The sequence below is a fragment of the Natrix helvetica genome (genome assembly GCF_964273705.1).
Source record: "Natrix helvetica genome assembly, chromosome: 1".
Taxonomy (NCBI): Eukaryota; Metazoa; Chordata; class Lepidosauria; order Squamata; family Natricidae; genus Natrix; species Natrix helvetica.
This window is the reverse complement of record NC_138548.1, coordinates 72566265-72588497: the sequence shown is the minus strand read 5'-3', so window position 1 is coordinate 72588497 and position 22233 is coordinate 72566265. Positions and strand designations below refer to the sequence as shown.

Genomic DNA, 22233 nt, shown 5'->3' with positions numbered 1-22233 from the left:
GGCTGAAAAACAGCCTGAAAATGGCCTGAAAAACAGCCCAAAACCAGCCTAAAAATGGCCCCAAAACAGCCTGAAAATAGCCCGAAAATGCCCCCCCAAATGCAGGCCATTTTCCAGGCCATTTTTGGGCTGTTTTTGCGGCCCAAAACAGCCAAACAAATGACCAAAACCGGTGAAAAAACAGGCATACACATGCTGGCCAACTGGTCTTCAGATTTCCAGCACTCTGGCACATGCACATCAGTGGTCGGTTTCAATTTATTTCACTACCGGTTCACTCGTGCATGCACAGAAGTGTCTGGGTGGGTGGGCGGAGCCTCCTGCCGCCGCCACTACCGGTTCACCAGGGCAAACGGGAAGAAACCTGATGCACAAGCACCCGTTTTCCGGTTTGGGTACTTGGTATCGAAAAGGTTCGCTATCACTGGTCTAAGGTATATTAATGACTGTCCTGTGTTTCCAGAATGGCTAGAATTCACTCCTTATGAGGTGGGAAGTATGAAATATGGTGCCTATATTCGTTCAGAAGATTTTGGGAATGAATTTTTCATGGGACGACTGATGAAGAAGTTCCCAGAAATTCGGATCTGCTTCATGCAAGGTAAATAAATAAGTAAACCATACTGTAAACAAAAGGAAGCTATTGGGCAATGTTGTAAATTGCCTACATTACTTTTTTCCCAAAAACATTACTTATTTATTTACTTATATATTCATTAGATTTATATGGCTGCCCACTCATTCTCAATGACTCTGGGGGTGACTTACAAACAATAAAAAAGCAATATAAAAGAATAAAAAACAGTAACCCATGATCCCCCACAAGAGAAGCTATGTAAGACCTTTATTTAGATGAGTCCAAACACATTGCAGCAGCCCACAACAGCAGAAAAAAGAAATAGAGCATCTATACAACATATTCCAACAGCAGAAAAAGAAATAGAGCATCTATACAACGTATTCCAACAGCAGAAAAAGAAATAGAGCATCTATACAACGTATTCCAGCAAAATGGATATCCATTTAACTTTATCAAAAAGTCCCTGACCACTCAACCCAATACAACACAACCAACACAAACCCTAAAAAGAATTCCACTGTCATACATCAAAAATATCTCAGAAACCACCAACAGACTACTACAATCACATGGAATCAGCATAGCACACAAGCCAACTAAAGCCTTTCAAAACATCCTAAGCTAACCAAAAGACACAATAACCCCAGAAGAAAAATCAGGAGTCATCTACAACATACAATGTAAAGACTACAACAACCACTATTTAGGACAAGCAGCTAGAAGACTGACAGAATGCATCCATGAGCACCAAATAGCAGTCAAAAGAAAATTCTTAAAGTTCACAACATATAGACAGATTTAACTATAATTTCAATTGGGAAAATATGACCATCCTAGACCAAGCCAAGTCCAAAAACACCAATGAATTTCTAGAAGCCTAGTACTCTGGCAAATTAGCCATCTATAGATACATAGACATTAACGACACCTATAGACTATGCAAAAAAGACTATCATCCAGCCAAAAAAGGAAGAAAAATCCAAGCATCCCTCCACCAGTAACCAGCATCCAGCTCAGCATAGATTCTATGGTTAACATCAGACCAGCAATCAAGTAAACAATACCCCAATCAAGAAACTGCCAAAGAAGCCAACAGCAAACAACCCAATTAGAGGTGAGTTCCTACTGGTTCGGACCATTTTGGCTGAGTAGGTAGTAACTCGCCATGCCACGCTCCTGAAACGGTTCTATCGGCGGGGTCACCATCTTGATTTTTGGTTCTGCATATGCACAGAACAATCCTCATTGCAAAAATTTTCTTTTTTTTCCTTTTCCAATGTCGTGCACATGCACAGACCATTTTAGGTGTGCCAAACCGGCAGTAATGCCAGCAGCAACCCACTCCTGAACCCAATCAAAGAATTTCTAAGACCACCCCCACCAACACTGACAGCAAGCCACCAGAATATAAACTAACAGCAAACAGTATTCCTTACTAGCACTGATGGTGTTACCTAGTTTGAGTAATGAAACATCTGCAAGAAAACAAGTAAGCTCAGAGCACCAAGCACCTCTCATGCCAACCCTGAGCCACAAATATTCTCCTTTATTAGTGCCTTCACCAGTCATTTAAAAAAAACAATCTTATGGGTTTCACCATAGTTGCATTTTATTATCTCTACTCTGTTTCCTGTAAATTTCATACAAAATATTTAATGTGATTTCACTTTTGATGGGAGACAATTTGTCTTCTTTTTCATGATCAGTTGACCAAGCACTCAAAATGTGAACTATCAATAGTGTGAGTGGTAAATGTGTATGACATTAAAATAAATTCTTGTACATTTCATAGCTATATAGATGATGATATTTTGGCAGATATAACTCAATATAGAACTTAGTGAAAACTGATTTCCTCTATATTGATCAGCTAATCTCCCTTAGAATACCTTCAGAATAAAATTATACTTGCCCCCTCTTTGGAAGAAGGGGGCATAATGGCTCAGCAGTTAAAGACCCTGACCTTGCCAGCTGGAACGTGTGGCACAAGGGGAGGGGGTGAGCTTCCCAGCAGTTTGAAAGTGTGCAAATGCAAGTAGATAAATAGGTACCACTTTGGTGGGAAGATAAGAGCATTTTGTGAGCCTCAGCATATAATCATGCTGGTCACATCACCGCAGAAAGGATCTTTGGACAACACTGGCTCCCTCAGCTAAGAAACAGAGATGAGTATCACCCCCTAGAGGCAGAGATGACTGGACAGGGGAAACCTTTACCTTTGCTCTTTGGAAAGTTTTCTCCAAGTGTATTAATCTGTACATGTGCTTGAATACTATTGGGCATGTAATTGCATACCCATATGTGGAAACTTTTCATTCAGGACTCCACAAATGATATTTGGGTTTTGTAATGAAAGATGGTTATATAAAAAAATGCTTCTGTAGCAAGGGGGGAAAACTTTTTTCCTTTTCCAAGAATGTGAGTCCTGGGGTAATGCATGGATTTATTGTTTTCTGTCTGTCTGCTCAGTAGTTTTTCCATACGTATCTGAAACAGCTACAATAATTAATGACTTTGTTTTTCTAATCGATCAAATTATAAAGCCTTTACAGTTGTCTAAAATATATTTGTGTAACCTAACAATTCTTGATTAGAAATATCTGGAAAACTCAGAATGAGGGTAAAAGCGGCAATCTGAAAATTTAAGTGCAGTGGAAATGAAACAATTTCATTTTGACACCATCAATTAAAGAATTTATTTACATTTATTAAACCAATTATTTAAATATATTTGACAGGTATGTGGAGCAGCATCTTTTCTTTGGATTTAATTTATTTCTGGAATGTAGCTAATGACTCAGAAGAATTCTGGCATAGGTGGACAAGAGACAGAATACAAGACATTGGTAAGGTGATTTCTTTTTTCCCTTCTTGTCTTTCCTGGTTGGTAAATTTGTTATTGTTCTCCTACCTTTATTAAGATTAATAATGGTTAGAAGGGACATGTTTCTGTATTGATTTTATTGATTTTTAATTTAGATAAGTTTGGAAATTCTTGCAAAGTTTTCGCCATTATTTTGACAAGTAGAGTGAAATACCTAGTCCTTTTCATCACTAACCCATAATGATGTTTTAAATTTTTTCTTCTGTTTTTATCTCCACGTATGGTCAGAATACATGATACCATTGCTTGAAATATGTTGTTTAAATTAGCTTTTCTCAACCAGATGCTTTCCATGCAGTCTGGGAATTCTGGAAATTAAGTCCTAATACATTTGGAAGAGGATGCTTCATAGAAGGAAACTGTTTGAAATATACCTCTATACATCTTTGCAGTGGTGGTTGTTTAACCAAATATATCTTGGGTTCTCTCCCCCGCCCCCAAATCATTACAGTTTAGATATATGCCCTTCATCAACCAGTGATAAACCATGGTTTGCCAAGGTTTTGACCCAGTCTTTCGCAACTTGTCTCTGACCATGTCTCTTTTAATTTGGTATGCTAAAGTTTCCTTCTTTTCATACTGCATGCCTGCTAGAATGCTCATCTGGTAATGCTATTTTAGAGGCTCTGTTTTCTAGGGATACTATAGTCAAACTATCAGGAATTTGGCAACTAAGTCACAGTCTGGCTATTCACCTTAGAAAGCTGTAATAACAATAGTCCCTAACCACCTCTACAGCTGTGTTTCTCTGTGAAACTCCATGACTCTCCAAGATTTTTGGCACTATAATATTTATTTTTTTGCCACTGCAGTATTTATTATGCAAATAAATATACAAATATTTGAATGTGAACATTGAGAACCCTCTTTCTGCACAAAACTTTGCCACAATCTGTTGGACCTCCTATAAACTGTGATCTTATTGGTGCCCACAGTCAAAAGCCTGAGTATAGACACAAGGCATAAACAGTTCTTTCTCTCTTTTACAGATGATTCTCTTCTACCTTCAAAGCCACATGAGCTAGACTCTTGCCTATTCACTTACCAAAGTCAGCTTTCCTTTGTTGTCCGAGATGTCTTAACTGGACGCCCAACAATAGCACAATATCCTAATTTCCTGAGGGGCTTTCAGTTTCATGATGAATACTTGAAGAACGTCCATTTTTCTTCGTGGAAAGGCACAGTGTTAAACTTACATTTGTGATTTATCTTGGCTTCATAAAGTGTTCTTGGTATAATATTTAATTAGAATGCAGCTAGCCAGTTCCACACTTGTGAATGGTGATCTTTTCTTTCCACATTTCACTAAGGATAATGGATAATGTAGCTTAGTGTTAAATGACCTACTAATTCATTGAAGTTCTGCTTCACTTCACAAGGCCTAATGGAAGGACTGTTTCAATCTGAACCTAACTATTTGCTCCACTGAAAACATTTTGGAAGTGGAATGGCAGAATATATATTAAATGAAAAATAAGTTGAGCATCTTTTGCTGCTTCTGCTTAGATGATATAGTGCTTTATTTGTATATGTTGTTTGTGGTCGCATTTGTTCTTTATGGGAATATCTGTAGGGCAGTGGTGGGTTGCAGGCGGTACGCCCCAGTAGGGGCATACTGGATCCTGCCCGGAGCACCAGGTACCATTTCGGTATAGTGCTCCGGAGGGCCCGCCTGCCCGTTCTCCTTACCTGTCTTTAAAGTCTTTACTGCTTCCGAGCATGTGCATGGCGTATACAGCGCCTGCGCGATGGTCAGCCGAGCAGCTGGAGCATCACGGAGGCTCGCGAAGGTGTCACTGGATGGTAAGATGCATGCACGCACCACACATGTTCATGTGGAGGACGCCGGGCCCCGTTGCAACCGTACCAGTTGCAACGGGATCCAGAACCCACCACTGCTGTTGATTTCAAAAGTGAAGTTGGCCACTATGATGGTGTAACACAAAAAGATAGATGCAGCTCCCAGGCCACCGCAGTAGCTGCTATCTTTAATTTTGGGTTTGGTACTTTAACAACAACAACAACAACACCCCATCTACTTTAGATTTCTCTTCATTATAGGAAGCAGATGCTTATCTCATCACAGCATTTGAAAACAATATCTACATGTCTGTTTTCTACAAAATCCTTCTTCAATTTTTCAGGATTTAAAATACTGCTGCTAGTTAATTCTCTTTCACTTGAAAAATGGGGTTAAAAAGTGTCAAAATAAATAATTGGAATTCAAACATTAGATTTAATTTACAAATAGTGTATTAATATTATAAGATGAAATGGAAGTGTCATTTACTAAATAAACTGGTATCAGTAAAAATATCCTGTTATCCTCCAAGGAAGTTAATATATAGAAGTACATAAACCATTCTGTGCCATTTTCAGGCAGGGCTGCAAACTCTTGCTTAAAATCTTGGAGAACCTCTACTGGTTGATATCCATATCATCAACAGATGGATCAATTAACTGATTTACTAATACACCATTTCCTGTATTCATACATGCACAAATTCCATTGGACTGGCAGATAATTATGTTTGTTGAATTGCATTTGACTTAGTCAGGGTACAATTTTCTGGTCAGATCATAGCTTCAGAACTCAACTCTAAGGCTAGATTTCTGGGATTAAAAAAAATCCAGATGACTCTTCAGTGAGGAGTTTAATGTTTCCATTTTGTTTGTCAAATGTAGAAACTACTTATCTCTCTCACATTTATCTCTTTCTTGCCATCTAGATGCAACCATCTATATTTTTGCATCCCATTTCTAGTCTTTATAAATCCAGTCCAAATCCTACCAGTAAATTGAATTAGGTTTCCTTCATGTCCAGTTGCAGTAGAAAACTGTGCTTTATTATGAGAGCTGAAATAAAATTTCATTTGGCTTCTAGATGTAATGTAGAACAGGGGATGCTATCTTGTCCTTCAAACCAGGTAGCAAATCTGAACATTTTTCTAATTAATACTGTAATTCTATAGAATAGAATAGAAATAAAAGATAGTTATTTGCCACTTAGAATTTAATCTAAGTATAGTCAATCTATAGACATTTGCTCAAATAGTAACTAATACTATAGATGCTGTTATATACATCAAGGCCTACAGAGGACTATAACTGATTCTAGCCTACCTCCTTGAGGTACCTGCTTTATTCAAGCTCCATTTGCTTTAATAACAACACACTATCATGCTATTAATAAACAAATGGATAGAATAATTGATGCATGTGTTCCTCTTCCAAAGGTGGCACTCTTTAAGGAATGTGGTTGTTTAAAATTACAGGACTTGGGAACTGCAAAACTAGTAAATAGGAAATTTGGAAGCTAAGAGAGGAAATATTTCAAATATCTATTTCATACAGGGTCTTTCTAGAACAAAGGTAGACAACGTGGAGGCTTAGAATCATATGATGGTCATCAAAAAGTATGTCCCTAATAAACTTTTAAGCTTCTAAAATTTGGGGTGCATCCTCTGGAGATCTTCAGAAGTTTTTGCCTTCCTGCAATGCTAAATATAAAAAGAGGAAAATGTTGTTTAAAACATAGCTGGAAAATAACTGCACTTACTATACTATAATGAATTTTAAGGTATAATTATAAACAAAATGAGGTTGTTGTCTTACCACTCCTGCTCCGTTTTAGTATATTTTTGAGCACTCCTTGAACATTACATGCAGCCAATGGCCCAAGAGAAGTTGTGTACTCTAGAGAATGTTGACTGGAAATCTCTGTTTTTCAGATTCTGTCCTGGACACTCTACCTAACCTGCTGATGGAAACAGCAGAGCAACCTTTGTCTCTGGTGGATACTGGGTTTTTCATCAATACAAGCTACCCACCTCTTTTAAAACCAGAAAGAAGAGTGGATGTTATACTACATTTAAATTATAGTGGAGGAGCACAGACTTTTGTAAGAGACAATCCTATCTTTATTTATTTATATATTTTGCATCTCAGTCAACTCTGAACTCCATGATATTTCAAGAGCACCTTAATTTCAGAAGAGAAATATTTGCCTCTTTTGTACTAACAAATTAGCATAAGTTACATACGTTTTTTAAAGGTCAATGTTTTACATTGCTTTAGATTCTTGTTTATTTTGGGAAAGGTTAATTATTTTAATGAAGAATGTGGCTAGCCCAGAGTATGTTAATTCTAAATAGGATAGGGTTTTTTTTTCCTGTAGAAACTTTATGAGTTGGAATTTCTATGGAACTTGGTATTTGTGGGTGTGATAAGTACTGTTGAGAAAGCTTTATAGTATTCTGGATTGTAAGCAGTGTATTTTAATTCATCATCTGCTTTTCTGCTTTTACTATATTGTAACCATAACATTTTCCTATCTGTTAAATATGGATGAGACATATCAATTATTATTCCTACAAATGGTACAAATATTGCAGGTGTTTACTATGGACTGTATATATTTGAAAATGTTGAGAAATATTCAAGTTAAGACTTTTATAGGTCTTCAATAAGGAAGTTCCAGAGAGTTATGATGTTACTGTTTGTTTTTCTTATGTTGCACAGATCCTAGGATATCATTTCCAAGTTCCTAAATATTTATTTATTTTTTTGGTCCTGAGTTCACCTGTAGCTTATACTTTATTATGATCGACAATCCACTTTAAGATATTAACTCATATGAAGCTAAATTCTCGGGGATACAGTATATGATGACATGTTTAACCACTACCCCACAAAACTAAGACCCAGTTTTGATAAAATGGATAATGTTAGTATTTGAATCAAAAAATAGACGCTTTTTGTAATAATGATCTGCAAATGAGATACAGGTAGCTCTTGACCTATGACCACAATTGAACCCAAAACCTCTGTTGTTAAGCGAGGCATTTATTAAGTGAGTTTTGCCCCATTTTATGACCTTCCTTGTCACAGTTGTTATGTGAATCACTGAAGTTAAATTAATCTGGCTTCCCCATTGATTTTGTTTGTCACAAGGTCAAAAACGCTGATCACACAACCATAGGATATTGCAACTGTCATAAATATGAATCAATTGCCGAGGATCTGAATTTTGATCATGTGACCATGGGTATGCTTCAACAGTAATGAGAAATGGTCTGAAGTCACTTTTTTCAATGCCATTGTAACTTTGACCGCTCACTAAATGAACTGTTGTAAGTTGAGGACTACCTGTATATCCTTGCAAAAGTTACACAGCAATATTAGACAGTATGTAGCACCAGGTGTTTATATGCTCTGTTTATTTATATTTGTTGGTTCATAGTTAATTTTTCTTAATACTTGACTTTGACACTTGATAATTTAATCGCATAGAATCTGGACCAGTTTTCAAAATATGCCTCTGAACTGGGGGTCCCATTCCCTAAAACAGAGATCAGTGAGGAAGACAAAAACAACCTGAAGGAGTGTTACGTTTTTGAAGACACAGAAAACACAGCTGCTCCTTTAGTCCTATTTTTCCCCCTGACTAATGATACTTTCAAAGCATTTGAAGCACCTGGTAAGTTCTGAAAGAATATTTTGTTTCCCAGCATGGAATAATAAGATAGTTATTATCTTCCTAAGACAATTCAAACCTACCCACTGTACTTAAACGTTCCTTTTATTTATTACTCATATTGTGATCACTATATCCAAAAGATGAATTGACCATGTGTCACCTGCATTTAAGCAGGTAATAAAATAATTGTTTTTGGCTTCATTGGCTTCATTATGCAGCCAATCTTCCAATTAATATTGTACATAATGGTACAGGGTATGACTTTATGTATCATGCTAAATCATGCTTTGTTTTATCTCTAGTTTTGCTAAATAAGCTAAGTCATCATGTTAAATCATAAGCTGTGCTTGGTAAATGATAATACTGTGATATCATCCTAAACTTAACATCATCCTAAATTTAATTTGCAAATCAAGCAAGTCTTTTTCATTTTCCACTTTTTGTTCCTAATTTTCATTGATCAATGTAATGACAAAGAAAAACACTTGAAAATGAAGGAGGTACAAAATCCCATATTGGTAAAGCAAAATATTTTGCATTACCAGGCGATATCAATTTAAGCATTTTCTTAAATTGTTGAGTTGAACATTTTTTCTTCACATACAATTCTTTACATCTGTCATTTCAAGGTGTCACATTATGCTCAGATTATAGCATTTAAAATATGTCCAAAAGTCTAATATGACTGTTTTTGCTACTGTAGACTGAAGCAAATATGCCTTAAGCTTTAGACATTGAGTAGACTGTTTATATTATACACGATACAAACAGAATCTTAACCCTAACCCTCTAGAGTCTAAACAATAAATTTGGCATCTCACTGTGACTTCCTTCTTCCTCCTTCATTAAAAGATCTGCAAAAGGGTTCCATTTTCAAATCTTTCCCAAAATTATGAGGGAGGATACCAGTCATATTTCTGGAGATACAAATTTGTTCTGTGTATAGGAAATAAGAAAAAATGTTCCCTTTCCTTCTTGTATGATTCTTAGGGTGATACCTTCAGCATCACCATTCTGGCTAAATATACTGGAAGAATTAGTTTTACTTGTAGTCTTTGAAATACCCAAGTATCCTGGAATATTTTGGAACAGGAACAGTGGCTACAGAATACTACAAGCCAGAATATCTTATCAGTCAAATGATAAGTCCCCAACATAAAAGACAGTTGGATCAAAGGGATCAAAGAGACCTGTTTTAATGTCTCCTGATAAATAGAGTGTTAAACAAGTGCATTCTTGTTTCCTAGATTCCTAGTTTCTATTACTAACTGTAAAGTCCTTGACTTGTGACCGGTCTAAATTCCTCGACCTACGACCGGCCGCAAGTCCTCGATTTATGAATGACAGCCCAGCAACCAAAGGCTCGTGCCTATTGGTTAAGATGTGCCTGGCTGGAAGCGGGCTTTTTGCTGTGTTACTATTAGCCGCTCTGCTTGACAGCTCTGGTATAAATAGCCATCAAGCAGAGTGGGTGCTGAAGTTGTTACCTTGCGGTTTTCTTGCTGTTCTGTTCAATAAAGTTGTTGAAAGTACCTCATTGAGTCTGACACCTATTTCTCAGTCCAGTCTTCAATACTAACCTCTTTACTTTCATTAAATCTGACTGATGAAATTCTATGAGAAGTTTGTGTTATTGAGTATGAGTTCCAGCGGAGACTAGGTGCCATCTATGATCATTGTGGATACGTTTTGATGTGATTCTGTAGTATTGTACTCTTACTGAAAACTAATTTATAAGGATCCCTATATTATGTTTATACAAGAGAATTAAATAATAGTGTTTAAATAAGGCTGATGGAACTAAACCTATCAGATTCAAGTGACTGATTTAACTGAATCTTCGCAATCATATCCTAGATCAACTTTCCCTGAGCAGGAATAAAATTGAAATCCAATAATCTGAAAGGTACCAGATTGGAAACACCTATCTTAAACCTATGCTTTATTGATGGAAGTGTTGCTTTTTTAAAAATTTTATTTTAGGTGTGGAACGTTTGCCTACTAATATGGAAGAGGGCAATGTGGATGTCTCCAGCTTCTTTTCCCCATTTGGTACAAGGGAGGTGAGCTTCTCAGAGGACAATTTTGACAAACTGGTGAAATTAGCAGAATACAACATCCTCAACAATGAAGACAAGATCATTGAAGCCTTTCATACTGCAGTGCAGAGGAAAAAATATCAGAAGAAGCAGAAGTAATAGATATCAGTAATATATGATGTGGTGCACAGTTCCAAAATATTAACACCTATTAATTTAGGAGTAAATATAGTGTCTAATATATGTTAATATGTTAATGGTTGTAACTGGTAGACTTCTAAATAAAATGCATTTTATTTTTTAAAAAATGGCTTCCAATGTAATTACTTAGCTGAGATTGAGGTCATGATGCCTTTTTAGTTGCATAGATCTGACACTTCCTTTCTGTTTTTGACCAATGTTCTTTTCCTTCCTGGTTATATTTGCAGTTAGCAGAGGTTACTCTGGACTGCTTTGATATTTATTTAATAGAGTTTATATTCTGATGTAGTCTGACAACATCCAATGGTTTTACAAGATATGCAGAGAGATTAAAATCTCCATAATTATAACAAAAAACAAAAATGAGCCAGTTTGGTGTAGTAGTTAAGGCATCAAGTTAAAGACCAGAGGATTGTGAGTTACAGTCCTGCTTTAGGCACAACATCTTGGGTGATCTTGGGCCAGTTCCTTTCTCTAAATCCAAGAAGGAGGCAATGGCAGACCATTTCTGAAAAACCTTGATAAGTAAACTGATGGACTTGTCCAGCTGTCTCTGAGAATCAGACATGATTGAACCGAATAAATTAAACACTACATAATAAAACATGTACCACAGAATTAACAACCATGTATAACATAAAAATAACAGTTAAAATATGGCATAGTGCATAAGTGTCACTGGAATTTGTGCTGGAAAAGCTCAGCTTTTAACAACCTTCAAAATGGTATCAAGTACGATTTTAGTCTGATCTCCACAGGGAGACCATTCTACAGTTTGGGACTGCTACTGAAAAGACTGCCTTCTGACTTCAACTCTTATTGCTTCCTAAAATGGTGGGACCACAAGATTTCTCCTTCAAAGGTCTAGTGGGTCAGGCTGATTTAGACAAAGTGATCCTGTGGACCAGGTAACAAGACATAAAGAGCTGTATATAGTCAAATCAGCCCTCTGTCCAGAACTGAGTTAGTAACCAAGGCAAGGTCTATTGCATTTACATGCTCCCAATTTTTGGAGCTTCTTAACACAGAGGCCAAAATGTTCTGGACCAGCATTTAGGTCATGAATTACTATAATTGGGTCTTCCTGTACCAGGTAACGCCACAGTTGGTGTGCCAGCCAAAACTGGTTAAGCCACAATGGACACATAATGTTACATCAAGTGTTCAAACAGGATCTATGAATGCAGAAGGATCCCAAAATTATAAGCCTGCTCTTTCACAGACAACACTTGCCTGCCCAGAAATAAAAATATCAAAAAACACTTAGAGATATAAGAAGACCAGGAGAGTACAGCATTCCATCCATGTCTTGACAACGATCACCCAATAGAAAGCTAAAACCATATCAGTTTGATATTTGGGCCTGATCAAAAAGAATCAGTTAATCCACTTTTTAAAGGGTGCTGTGGAGCTTATATGCCACCAATGTCTCTTCCCCTCCACTCCAGTCTAGTGATTCTCAATTAGATCAGGATATGATCTGACCACAGCAAAAAGGTAGTGGAAATCCCTTTTCTCTCCAAATCATAGAACTCAGCTACACACACACACACACACACACACACACACACACACACACACACACCACAAAGACAAGGTGCAACATGTGACCTTCATTTATCAGGCTTGGATGTTATCAGAATCATGTCCCCAAAGCATAGATGTTGAAGCTCTTCAGGAAAGAACACTAACCCAGAGACCATCTCTATCAATCCACGAAGAGTTCTGTCAGGCAGCAGAGTGGCTGATACACCAGCAGAATCTCAAGTTCATCTCTACAACCCAACCTATCATATAGACATTCACATTCTGCATGGTGGGAGCAGAATAAGTGATTTGTTACTGTAACTTACCAACTCCTATTGAGCCTGCTGAAGTATTTGATATACAATTGGGTAGATTTCAGGCAAGGCAATATCATAGCCATTGCTCAGCCAGATTTTGGCAATTCATGCCAGCTCTGCTTCTTCATCCACCAGCAAGTCATGGATAGAGGGGTTTTTGTTACAAACAAACCTGGTATTAAACACCAGTACCTTGAGATCAAGATATCCAGCAATTTGGCAACCTGTTTCTAAATTGGAGCCATAGGGTGGGAAGTCAAGATAACCAGCTAAATTGGAGGTCACCCTATTCTCATGGTGGCCACTCCAGGGTTCAGCAACTCTGTAGCTCTTTCATCCCTGTGCTGTGGCTCCCTGTCGCCGGTCAGCTCCACAGTTGATAGGACTTTCAGTTAGGAAAGGTAGAGGAAAAAGGATGCCGCACTAGGAAAAGATTCTATGGTGGGGGAACTGGACTTCCGGTCGGTAGAGGAAAAAGGATGCTGCACTAGGAGGAGACTTTATGGTGGGGGAACCGGAGTTCCGGTCAGCTCCTGAATTGAACGTGGAGCTTCCATTTAGGACCTTTGTGGCTCTTTGAGTATTTAAAGTTGCCGACCCCTGGGCCACCCTGATGAATGCCAAATTATGGTATACATCTCCACAACTAGTAGCAAGGACAAGAAAACTATGTGCATGGCACCTGCGGATGCAGGAGTATTAATATTAAGGATTTCTGGCTAGGGGCACTGTGCCTTGTGTTTTTATTTTATTAGGAACTGATATTTAGAAATATGTCTCCTGAGACCTCATCTTGCAAGCTAAAAGGGCATATTATCCAGGAAGCAAGACAACAATTTTATTGTCTCTTTTGAAAAACAACACAGGAGACTTGTGACCCTGATCAGCTATAAGTAACTATGCTGTCACCTAGTGATTGGTGTATGTAATGACACTATCCACCAGGATATTTTCATCCCACTGTCATTTTTCGTACAACTAGTTTGGCAGGTTTTTCAAACATCCCCAAACTTTAAAACAAATAAGGTACAAACACAAGAGAAAGTGAAAACGTTTTCCTACTGTTATTCCACCTTCAGCTCTGTGAAAAAGCAATCGTCTATTTCCAGTCTGAGGGGAAAAAAATCAGGATAATGTCTTCCTGGTTAGATACAATCCAATCTTAGCTGCATTCTTTTCTAATTTTCAGAAGGCTGCTTGTATCCTTCACCTGTATTCTTTGTTTTAATCAAAGTTTTGACTTTCTTTTAACTATAAGAAAACAAGCCTTTCACACCTTTGATTCTAGTTTCCTCCTCAAGAATGTGCCATGCACATAATTAGAGTTCTTTGCCTGGATACCTTGTCCAGAATTAAAGAAAATCATCACCCTCTTTTCATTGTAACTATGTTCCACCTGATTTTGAGTATATGAAATGAAAAAGATCATTTTGTATGTTGTTGTTTTGTTCAGTCTCTAAGTTGTATCTGATTCCCTGTGACCCCATGGATCACAGCACATCAGGCTGCTTGTCTTTCACTGTCTCCTGAAATCCACGCAAACGTACATCCACTGTGTCGATGACAATATCTAACATCTCATCTTTTGCTGTTCCCTTCTCCTTTTTCCTTCAATTTTTTCCAATATCATGGTCTTTTTCCAATGACGCTTTATATGAGATTGCACAAATGTATGTTTGATGAAGCCTCTGATCGCTACAGGGCCTTCCTGCGTAGTCCTACCTCTGCTGTACATTTGAACTTTATTTACATTGTTTTTGAAAGAAATAAAGTGGGAAGGAACCCAAGGCAGGAGAGAGGACGAAATAACACAATCTCTATGATATAAAAAGTAAACCAGTTTCTAGATTTCTACTTCTGGAGTTCTTGAAAGCTGCCTAGAGGAATCAAGGGAAGTCAAATAAAGAAAGCTATTGTGTGCTATTGTGACAGAAGCTCTGTCCCTTTTGTCATTTATTGTGTCCTTGAATGTGCATATGAAAGGGATGCAAAGTTGCATCATGATAGTGTGATGCTGCTTTAGTCATTTTGAGGAAAGCATTGGACGCCTCTGAGCTAATATTGATTTTTGGCAGCATGTGTAAGTTCTAAAATGTCTAAGTTACTTAATGTGTTACCCGACCAGATCTTTATCCAATACAACCAATGTTTATCAGAAATTATGGTCAAGTAATATAGAATGTAAAGTGTAAAGGGACACGGTGGCTCAGTAGCTAAGACACTGAGTTTGTCAATCAGAAAGGTCGGCAGCTCAGTGGTTCGAATCCCTAGGGCCATGTAATGGAGTGAGCTCCCATTACTTGTCCCAGCTTCTGCCAACCTAGCAGTTCGAAAACATGCAAAAATGCAAGTAGAAAAATAGGGACCACGTTTGGTGGGAAGGTAACAGCGTTCCGTGCGCCTTCAGCATTTAGTCATGCCGGCCACATGACCATGGAGACATCTTCGGACAGTGCTGGCTCTTTGACTTTGAAACAGAGATAAGCACCGCCCCCTAGAGTCAGGAACGGCTAGCACATATGTACGAGGGGAACCTTTACTTTTACCTTATATACAATGTAAGAGTGCATTGACATAAGTGTGAAGAGTAGAGATGTCCATCCTTTCCTTGAACTGACCTCATGAAGAACCAATTGGATCTCCTCTTCTAGTAGGCTATCTGCTTCCACCATCTTCTGAAGTTAGTTGGGATAGGTGTTGCCTTCTCTGTATTATCTTGAGTTTCTGCTTTTTTATTATCATTATTTTCTTCAATTGCTTTATATGCTGTAGTTAGGAGCAAATTCACACAGAGATGCATGTGTCTAAAAAAATATTTAGCCTGTTTAAGGTTAACTAATTCAACATTAAGAGGTCACAACTTCCTTCACTAATGGTATAAATTCCATTATGACCATCATTGTTTTTCTCATCAATTTCATTTATGTTGTACTTTTCTGACCAGTGTCAGTGAAGCTGCAAGTGGATGTCTGGTATGCTGCTTCATTGCTCTTAGCATACTAGTTTAATGAAAGCGATTGCTTCACTTTTATGAAAATTAAGTGGGGCGGAGCTGTGAGCCAGATTGTAAAATACCTGTTCATCAACTCCTGAACTTAAAGAGCACACATTTGTTTTATCCATCACTGTCTGCTGGAAAACTGTTGCGGGATCTGTCAGACAAGGGACACAATGGGATTATTTCTAAGTAAACAACAGGTAAGTTGCTCGAGAAAGCCTGCTGAACTCAAGTTCGTCATTAGCTCTTTAGGTGTTTTAACTGAACTATTATACATCATACAGTGATGATAATTCATTGCAGATTTTTTGACATATTCAGTTTGATGGAATATTTATTTTTAAGCAGTTGACTGACATTTTGATGTATATCTTGTTTTATGTACCCGGGTATTGAAGACTGTGAGAACGTTCATACTCAGCTAACTTAGATACTGACTGGCTGAAAGCAAAGGAAGCTTTAAAATCCTTGAGATACTGCTGCTGTCTTAGTTTGTCAACTAGAATGTAGATTATGTACCTGTGCTGGAATATTGACATGGGTCTCATCTGTGGCCGGCTGTAGTCTGTGGTTCCTCCTATGACTCCAGTGTTATGGTAGAGGGGGCATTCTGTTGATACTAATAACTAGCTGGTCCACGCTGGTGAGTCTATGTTTGTTGAAACAGATTCAGACTTTCAGGCTTATTTACTTTTCAGAACTGAAACATAACTTTAAAGTAGGATGGGTAGATGGGTAGACTTTGTATTCTACAGGAAAACATCAAAAACAGGAGTTTTATATGGACGTGTAAGTAGTTACACAGAGACATTTTAAAAATAAGTTTGGCGTTCATAACCCTCTTTTTTAAAAATGGTACATCTCTTGAAATTCACTGGCAAAAGAAGGACTCAGAATAAGAATGTTAAACAAGCTTTTGATCATTATTTTTTTAAAAAAATGCAAGTTAGGTAATTAATTTTCGTTCCTGATGTGTAAAACTAATATTTTCAGAATTATCAAACAAAATAATTGCAAGTAATGACTTGGGATTGAAGCTTCAGAGGTATATCATTTATCCTGATTTAATTAGTTTATTTTTCTCTGTGTCTCCCGTCTTCATACAAAACTCTTTTTCTGTAGTCCTAACATGTAGTCCTAACATATTGTAACATATAATATGCCATTCCCATATCTTATAAGTGCATAATGTGCATAAAAAGTAATTTTTGGAAAATCCAAGGTTTTTTCATAAATATTTCTGTCAAATTCAGAATACTGGCAAAATCTTTCAGTCAAAACTGAAAAGATGTAGAAGAACCATTTGAAAGAGCTTTTTTCTTCATGCTGCTTATGATTCAGAGCAATCTGAACAATAATAGGAAAATAATTAAATAATGAATTACTACCATGCAGAAAAATGGCCTTGGTAAGCTGAGTTAATCATGGAACAAAGGAATATATTTGACTCTTCAATGTTACTGTTTAGGTAGCTTATCAAGGACTATGAATGGCAAAAAAAACACCTGTTGGGTCCACATTGGTGGCCCAGATAAATCATTATTACTTATATATCCTGAATTTTAGCCCATTGGCAGATAGCAAAGTTGAAAAGTTTGTTCAAAGGTAAAATTACACTAATGCAATGATATATGAAAGCTCAGTTTTTCCAGATCATCCTCATGTTAACAATAAAATAAGAGTTTTGCATATGGCTTCAGTGACAGACTTTTCAAAGTTTACTAGTGCTTCCAACTCCAGGTAATCACAGTAAATACCTATATCTCATGGAATATTTGGAGTTTTGATAAAGTGATGATCAAGAAAGAAGCTGAGTGTCTGTAGGCTATTTGAAAGTAGATGGGAAACATTACAGTATTGGTACATTGGTACAATCATTCTGTTAGGAAACACCCAGCCAGACAGCGGGGGAGTTCTCAAATGGGGGATTAGCCTTGAATCCTTGTACAGCAAAAAGGAATCCAAAACTGATCCCCTCTAATCTCCATAGAGCCTTCTCTACCTGTTCCCATGGGAAGGATGACAGTCTGGAGAGATTTCCTTATAATTGTCAGAATATAATAAAGTAGTTAGCTTGGAGCCCACAGTTGTGGATCTGGTTCCTTGTGTCTGACACATTCCTAGGCAAGGACAGGCTGCTGAATAGATGTCAGCCTTACCAGACAGGAAGCAGAACCAGATAAGCCAATAATGTAAAGCTACATTAATGGAAATTTGCAAGTTTGAAAGTAGAATATTCCCGCTGGCTCTTTTGCAGCCCAGGAAACTGTGTGTGTGTGTGTGTGTGTGTGTGTTCCCTTCTGAGTGTCTTGTTCCACTCACTGTCCAGCTGTGGACTACGCTGTTTCTTATCTGACTATTCGCTAGCAGCATCACTTCATCCCATCTCTCAAGATCTTTTACATATATATTACATTGGGTTACATAACAGAATTGGTCCTACCATGAGACAGAGTGAGGTGGCTGATGTTGGAAAGTAGAAGGAAGGGATTAGGAAGAATGACCTCCATAAGTTCCTAGCGCAGTGTGCATCTCTCAGGCGCAGTGGAAACCACTATCTCATTCTATTATTGGAATAAATTGGAAAGAAAAATTTAGCTGCCATGCTAATTGAAAATCGCACACTGAACTGCCTGAACTGGAAAAAAAAATCTTGCCATCTCTGACAGGAGACTTCAATTATGTGAGGTTAAGACAATGCCTATCTAGAAGATCAAAGCTTCTTGTTAACATTTCAAGTAGTAATTTCTAAGACCACAAAGGTGGAAGGATACAAGGAAGTGCTGTTCATCTCCTTTCTTAGTGGAATAACCCATGCTGCATCACCATCAGTAACACGCTTAGGCCTCTCCAATTTAAAGAAGTAACAAAAAGAACTTAATAAGGGTAACAAAAATCTTTTCAGTTTTATAATAAGACTCCCTAACCTGGGGTGGGAGGCATATTATTGTACTGCAGTAGCAGCAGAGTTGATGGAGAAAACTATCTATGCATTTTTGAATTGTTGAGGGCTACAAAGTTTGGTATACCGGTAATTCTATCCACATTATATGTAGAAGGTAAAAGTACAGGTTCCCCTTGCACATATGTGCTAGTCGTTCCTGACTCCAGGGGGTGGTGCTCATCTTCGTTTCAAAGCCAAAGAGCCAGCGCTGTCTGAAGATGTCTCTGTGGTCATGTGGCCAGCATGACTAAATGCCGAGGGCACACGGAATGCTGTTACCTGCCCACCAAAGTGACCCCTATTTTCCTATTTACATTTTTACATGCTTTCAAACTGTTAGGTTGGCAGAAGCTGGGACAAGTAACGGGAGCTCACTCCATTACGTGGCACTAGGGATTCGAACCACCGAACTGCCAGCCCTTCTGATCGACAAGCTCAGCATCTTAGCCACTGAGCCACCACGTCCTATGTACTATTACATAGTGGAATACAGCTGGATGAAATAGTAGTGTTGTGAATCAAAGCAAAATTCAACAGTCAGCACTTTTTCAGGGCTTCTAAAGAAACAGAAAGTTCTCAGAGGGAAAATGGTCATTCTTTCAACTCGGAAAGGATATTTTTAAAAATACTTGCAGTTCATTTTGGTTGCAGATTCATTGTTTCATCCAGGATGGGCTCTCAGAATTTCTCTGGTAACAGTGTCTGAAAGAACATTATCCTGAGAGAAACACATGGATTCTACATCTTTGAAGCCTTGTATTCTTTCTGGATGCTTCTTGGAAATAACAGTGGAGCGAACTTTTGCCTGTTGGAGGATTTTTTTCATTTAGTATTGCATGTTTTTGCTTTGCATGTTTTTCATCGTATATTTGTAGTATGTCTGCCACTTAATGCAAAAGGAAATTCAATAGTAGTAACACATTCTGTCTGCCTTCCAACCTTGCTTTTCTACTTAAAATAACAAACACAGGACTTTTTTTTTAAAAGTGCATATCTGGTTGAACTGGAAATGATAATTCTCTAGAGATAGATATGCTTGACCTTGTTGTCATATGTTCCAATGAGCAGTCCCTTATCAGTTGCATGTTGGAGCTTAAGTAAAAGGTGTAATCAATTTAAATTTATTGCAAAATATCAATCAAGTAAGGACCAAATATCCTACTCTTGGCAAAGTCTTGTGCAGCCGTGCAAACAGATGCATTAATATCCCAGTATCGGCACAAGGCAATTTGGTGCCTGAGGTTCCAGAATACACACAGGTTCCTCCCTGCCGGGTTTTACCTGATTTTCAGATTCTTTTAATTAAAGAGCAGACTAAATGGAGAGCTGTCAGCCACATCTATTTTTCCAAGACTGCACTTTCCAAAGTCCAAGTATTTTCCCTAAGTAACAAAAGGTGATGGCTGCAATTCAGTGGTTCATTTGGAAAAGTGCAAGAGTCATTTCATAAAGAAGCAAGTACTCCATGACTCTGTCACTCCATGACAGAGAACTCATAACTGACTCTTCAAAACAGTCTCATATCTTCTGCCATTTGTAGTATCAGTCTTCTAATCATCTCCTTAATCAACTTAGTATGGACTCCTCTTAGCAATCTTTGCTTATAAAATGTCTCATGTAATTTCGATGCCCTTCTTCTGTTTCCTTAATCAGCTTATATTTGATTGTCGGTAGTGTTATAAATGGTATTGCTAATAAAATTTCTTTCTTTAAATCCATAAATTCTTTTGTTTTCTCTTCTTCTGTATCTTTCCATCTGGGGTAGATTTCCCCTCCATTTAATTCCTCTTTCAGTATTTCACTCTTTCCCTTTTCAGAGATGAACCAATCACCATAAATATCAGCAATTTTAATTTTTTATATTCATTTTCCTCTTCGATTTTTAGGATTTTAACCACAATTTTTTCCATTTGATAAACATCTTCAACTTCTTCATCATATTTTGCTGTTAGATGCACTAGGTCTTCCAGCTTCTTCTCTATCCTCTCACGTGTATCTGATAGTTCTGTATTTCTGAGAATATCTTTTGCAGACTTAAAACTTCTTTCTGCTGTTGAGATTGTGCCATTATCTCCAGCTAACAAACACTGCTGCTTTAGTTTAGAAGGTGTTAACAAGATTAAGCATAGATTCACAATAACATTTCATTTTCACCTTTCTCTGGTTAAAAATATACTTCAAAGGAACATCTGTGTGCTTTTCTTCTTATCACTCTCTATAAACAAGCAGTGAGACCTTGAAGTGCCAAGCCAGGAAAATCAGTGGGGAAAAAAAGGGGGTTGTTTCCTATTCACAAACCTCCAGCCTCCGAGTAGCAGTGTTATTGTTGCAATGTTGCAATTTTCTTTGTTTCTTTTTGTATCTTGCTTGTATTTCAAGTTTAAAAAAAGTCCAATTCTTAAATGAGTTAGAAAAACATCCACAGCAATGAAAGAGGAGAATTTTAGTCCATAGGTTACAAAGAATAGTAAAAGAAAAAAAAATAGAAGAAGAAACTTGATCCATTCATTTTAAAAGGCTTGCATAAATTCCATCCGTGAAGATAGTGTTTAAAAGATAACCCTCTGTCCAAAACCATTCCAAATTTAATTCCGCTGCTTATTTCTTCTGTTCTCCAAGTTACATTAATTTTATGTTTTTTATAGGCAATCATTTTTAAAACAGTAAAAATTCCTCACCAGCTGGAAACACTTACTCTTTCCATATCCTTCCGTTTTGGAGCCGCCCTGACTTCATCAGCCAAATGGCTGGATTTTTTGTCACCGGCTTGAAGAACTTCTCTTGGATCAATCAGGGACTTTGCGATGTCCCTGAGATCAGCAAGACATATTCTTCCTGTTTACTGTCTCTGCGGGATGGTTTGGGTCCGTTTGGACCATCCAACGGCAAAAGTATCAACTGCAATCTCAGAACATTGAGATCGCACGTCGTCTCATCGCGACTTCGGCTCCTCCCCAAAGTAATCAGTAATCAACTGATACACTTTCTACAGTATGTAAAGAAGGATGTGTTGTGTTTGTTTTGAGAATTAAAAATTAAAAAAAACTTTTATAAACATGAGGAACTGTATTAAAGGGTCACGGCATTGGGAAGGTTGAGAACCACTGATCTATCTCATTATCTCTCTCTCTCTATCTCTCTCTCTATTGTTTCTCTCTCTATTGTTCTCTCTCTCTCTCTCTCTCTCTCTCTCTCTCTCTCTCTCTCTCTCTCTCTCTCTCTCTCTCTTCCATTCCTCTATCTTTCTATCTCTATCTCTGTACC

At 37.6% G+C, this 22233-nt stretch overlaps 2 protein-coding genes across 2 annotated transcripts in view; both read left to right on the top strand.

Moving 5' to 3' along the window:
• The window catches only part of LOC309393747 (cytosolic phospholipase A2 epsilon-like), a gene marked incomplete at its 3' end in the record, with an annotated part of 51985 nt that extends 40844 nt beyond the window's left edge, over window positions 1-11141 (top strand). The window contains exons 16-21 of the mRNA XM_081956242.1: window positions 464-601; window positions 3319-3426; window positions 4454-4642; window positions 7196-7365; window positions 8757-8943; window positions 10927-11141. Coding sequence (XP_081812368.1) covers window positions 464-601; window positions 3319-3426; window positions 4454-4642; window positions 7196-7365; window positions 8757-8943; window positions 10927-11141 — 1007 coding nt within the window. The remainder of the gene's footprint in view (window positions 1-463; window positions 602-3318; window positions 3427-4453; window positions 4643-7195; window positions 7366-8756; window positions 8944-10926) is intronic.
• A 5057-nt stretch (window positions 11142-16198) lies between these two features.
• Window positions 16199-22233, top strand: part of LOC309387114 (cytosolic phospholipase A2 epsilon-like) — a gene marked incomplete at its 5' end in the record, with an annotated part of 57708 nt that continues 51673 nt past the window's right edge. Inside the window, one exon of the mRNA XM_081943322.1 lies at window positions 16199-16225. Within this exon, the coding sequence (XP_081799448.1) occupies window positions 16199-16225 (27 nt within the window). The remainder of the gene's footprint in view (window positions 16226-22233) is intronic.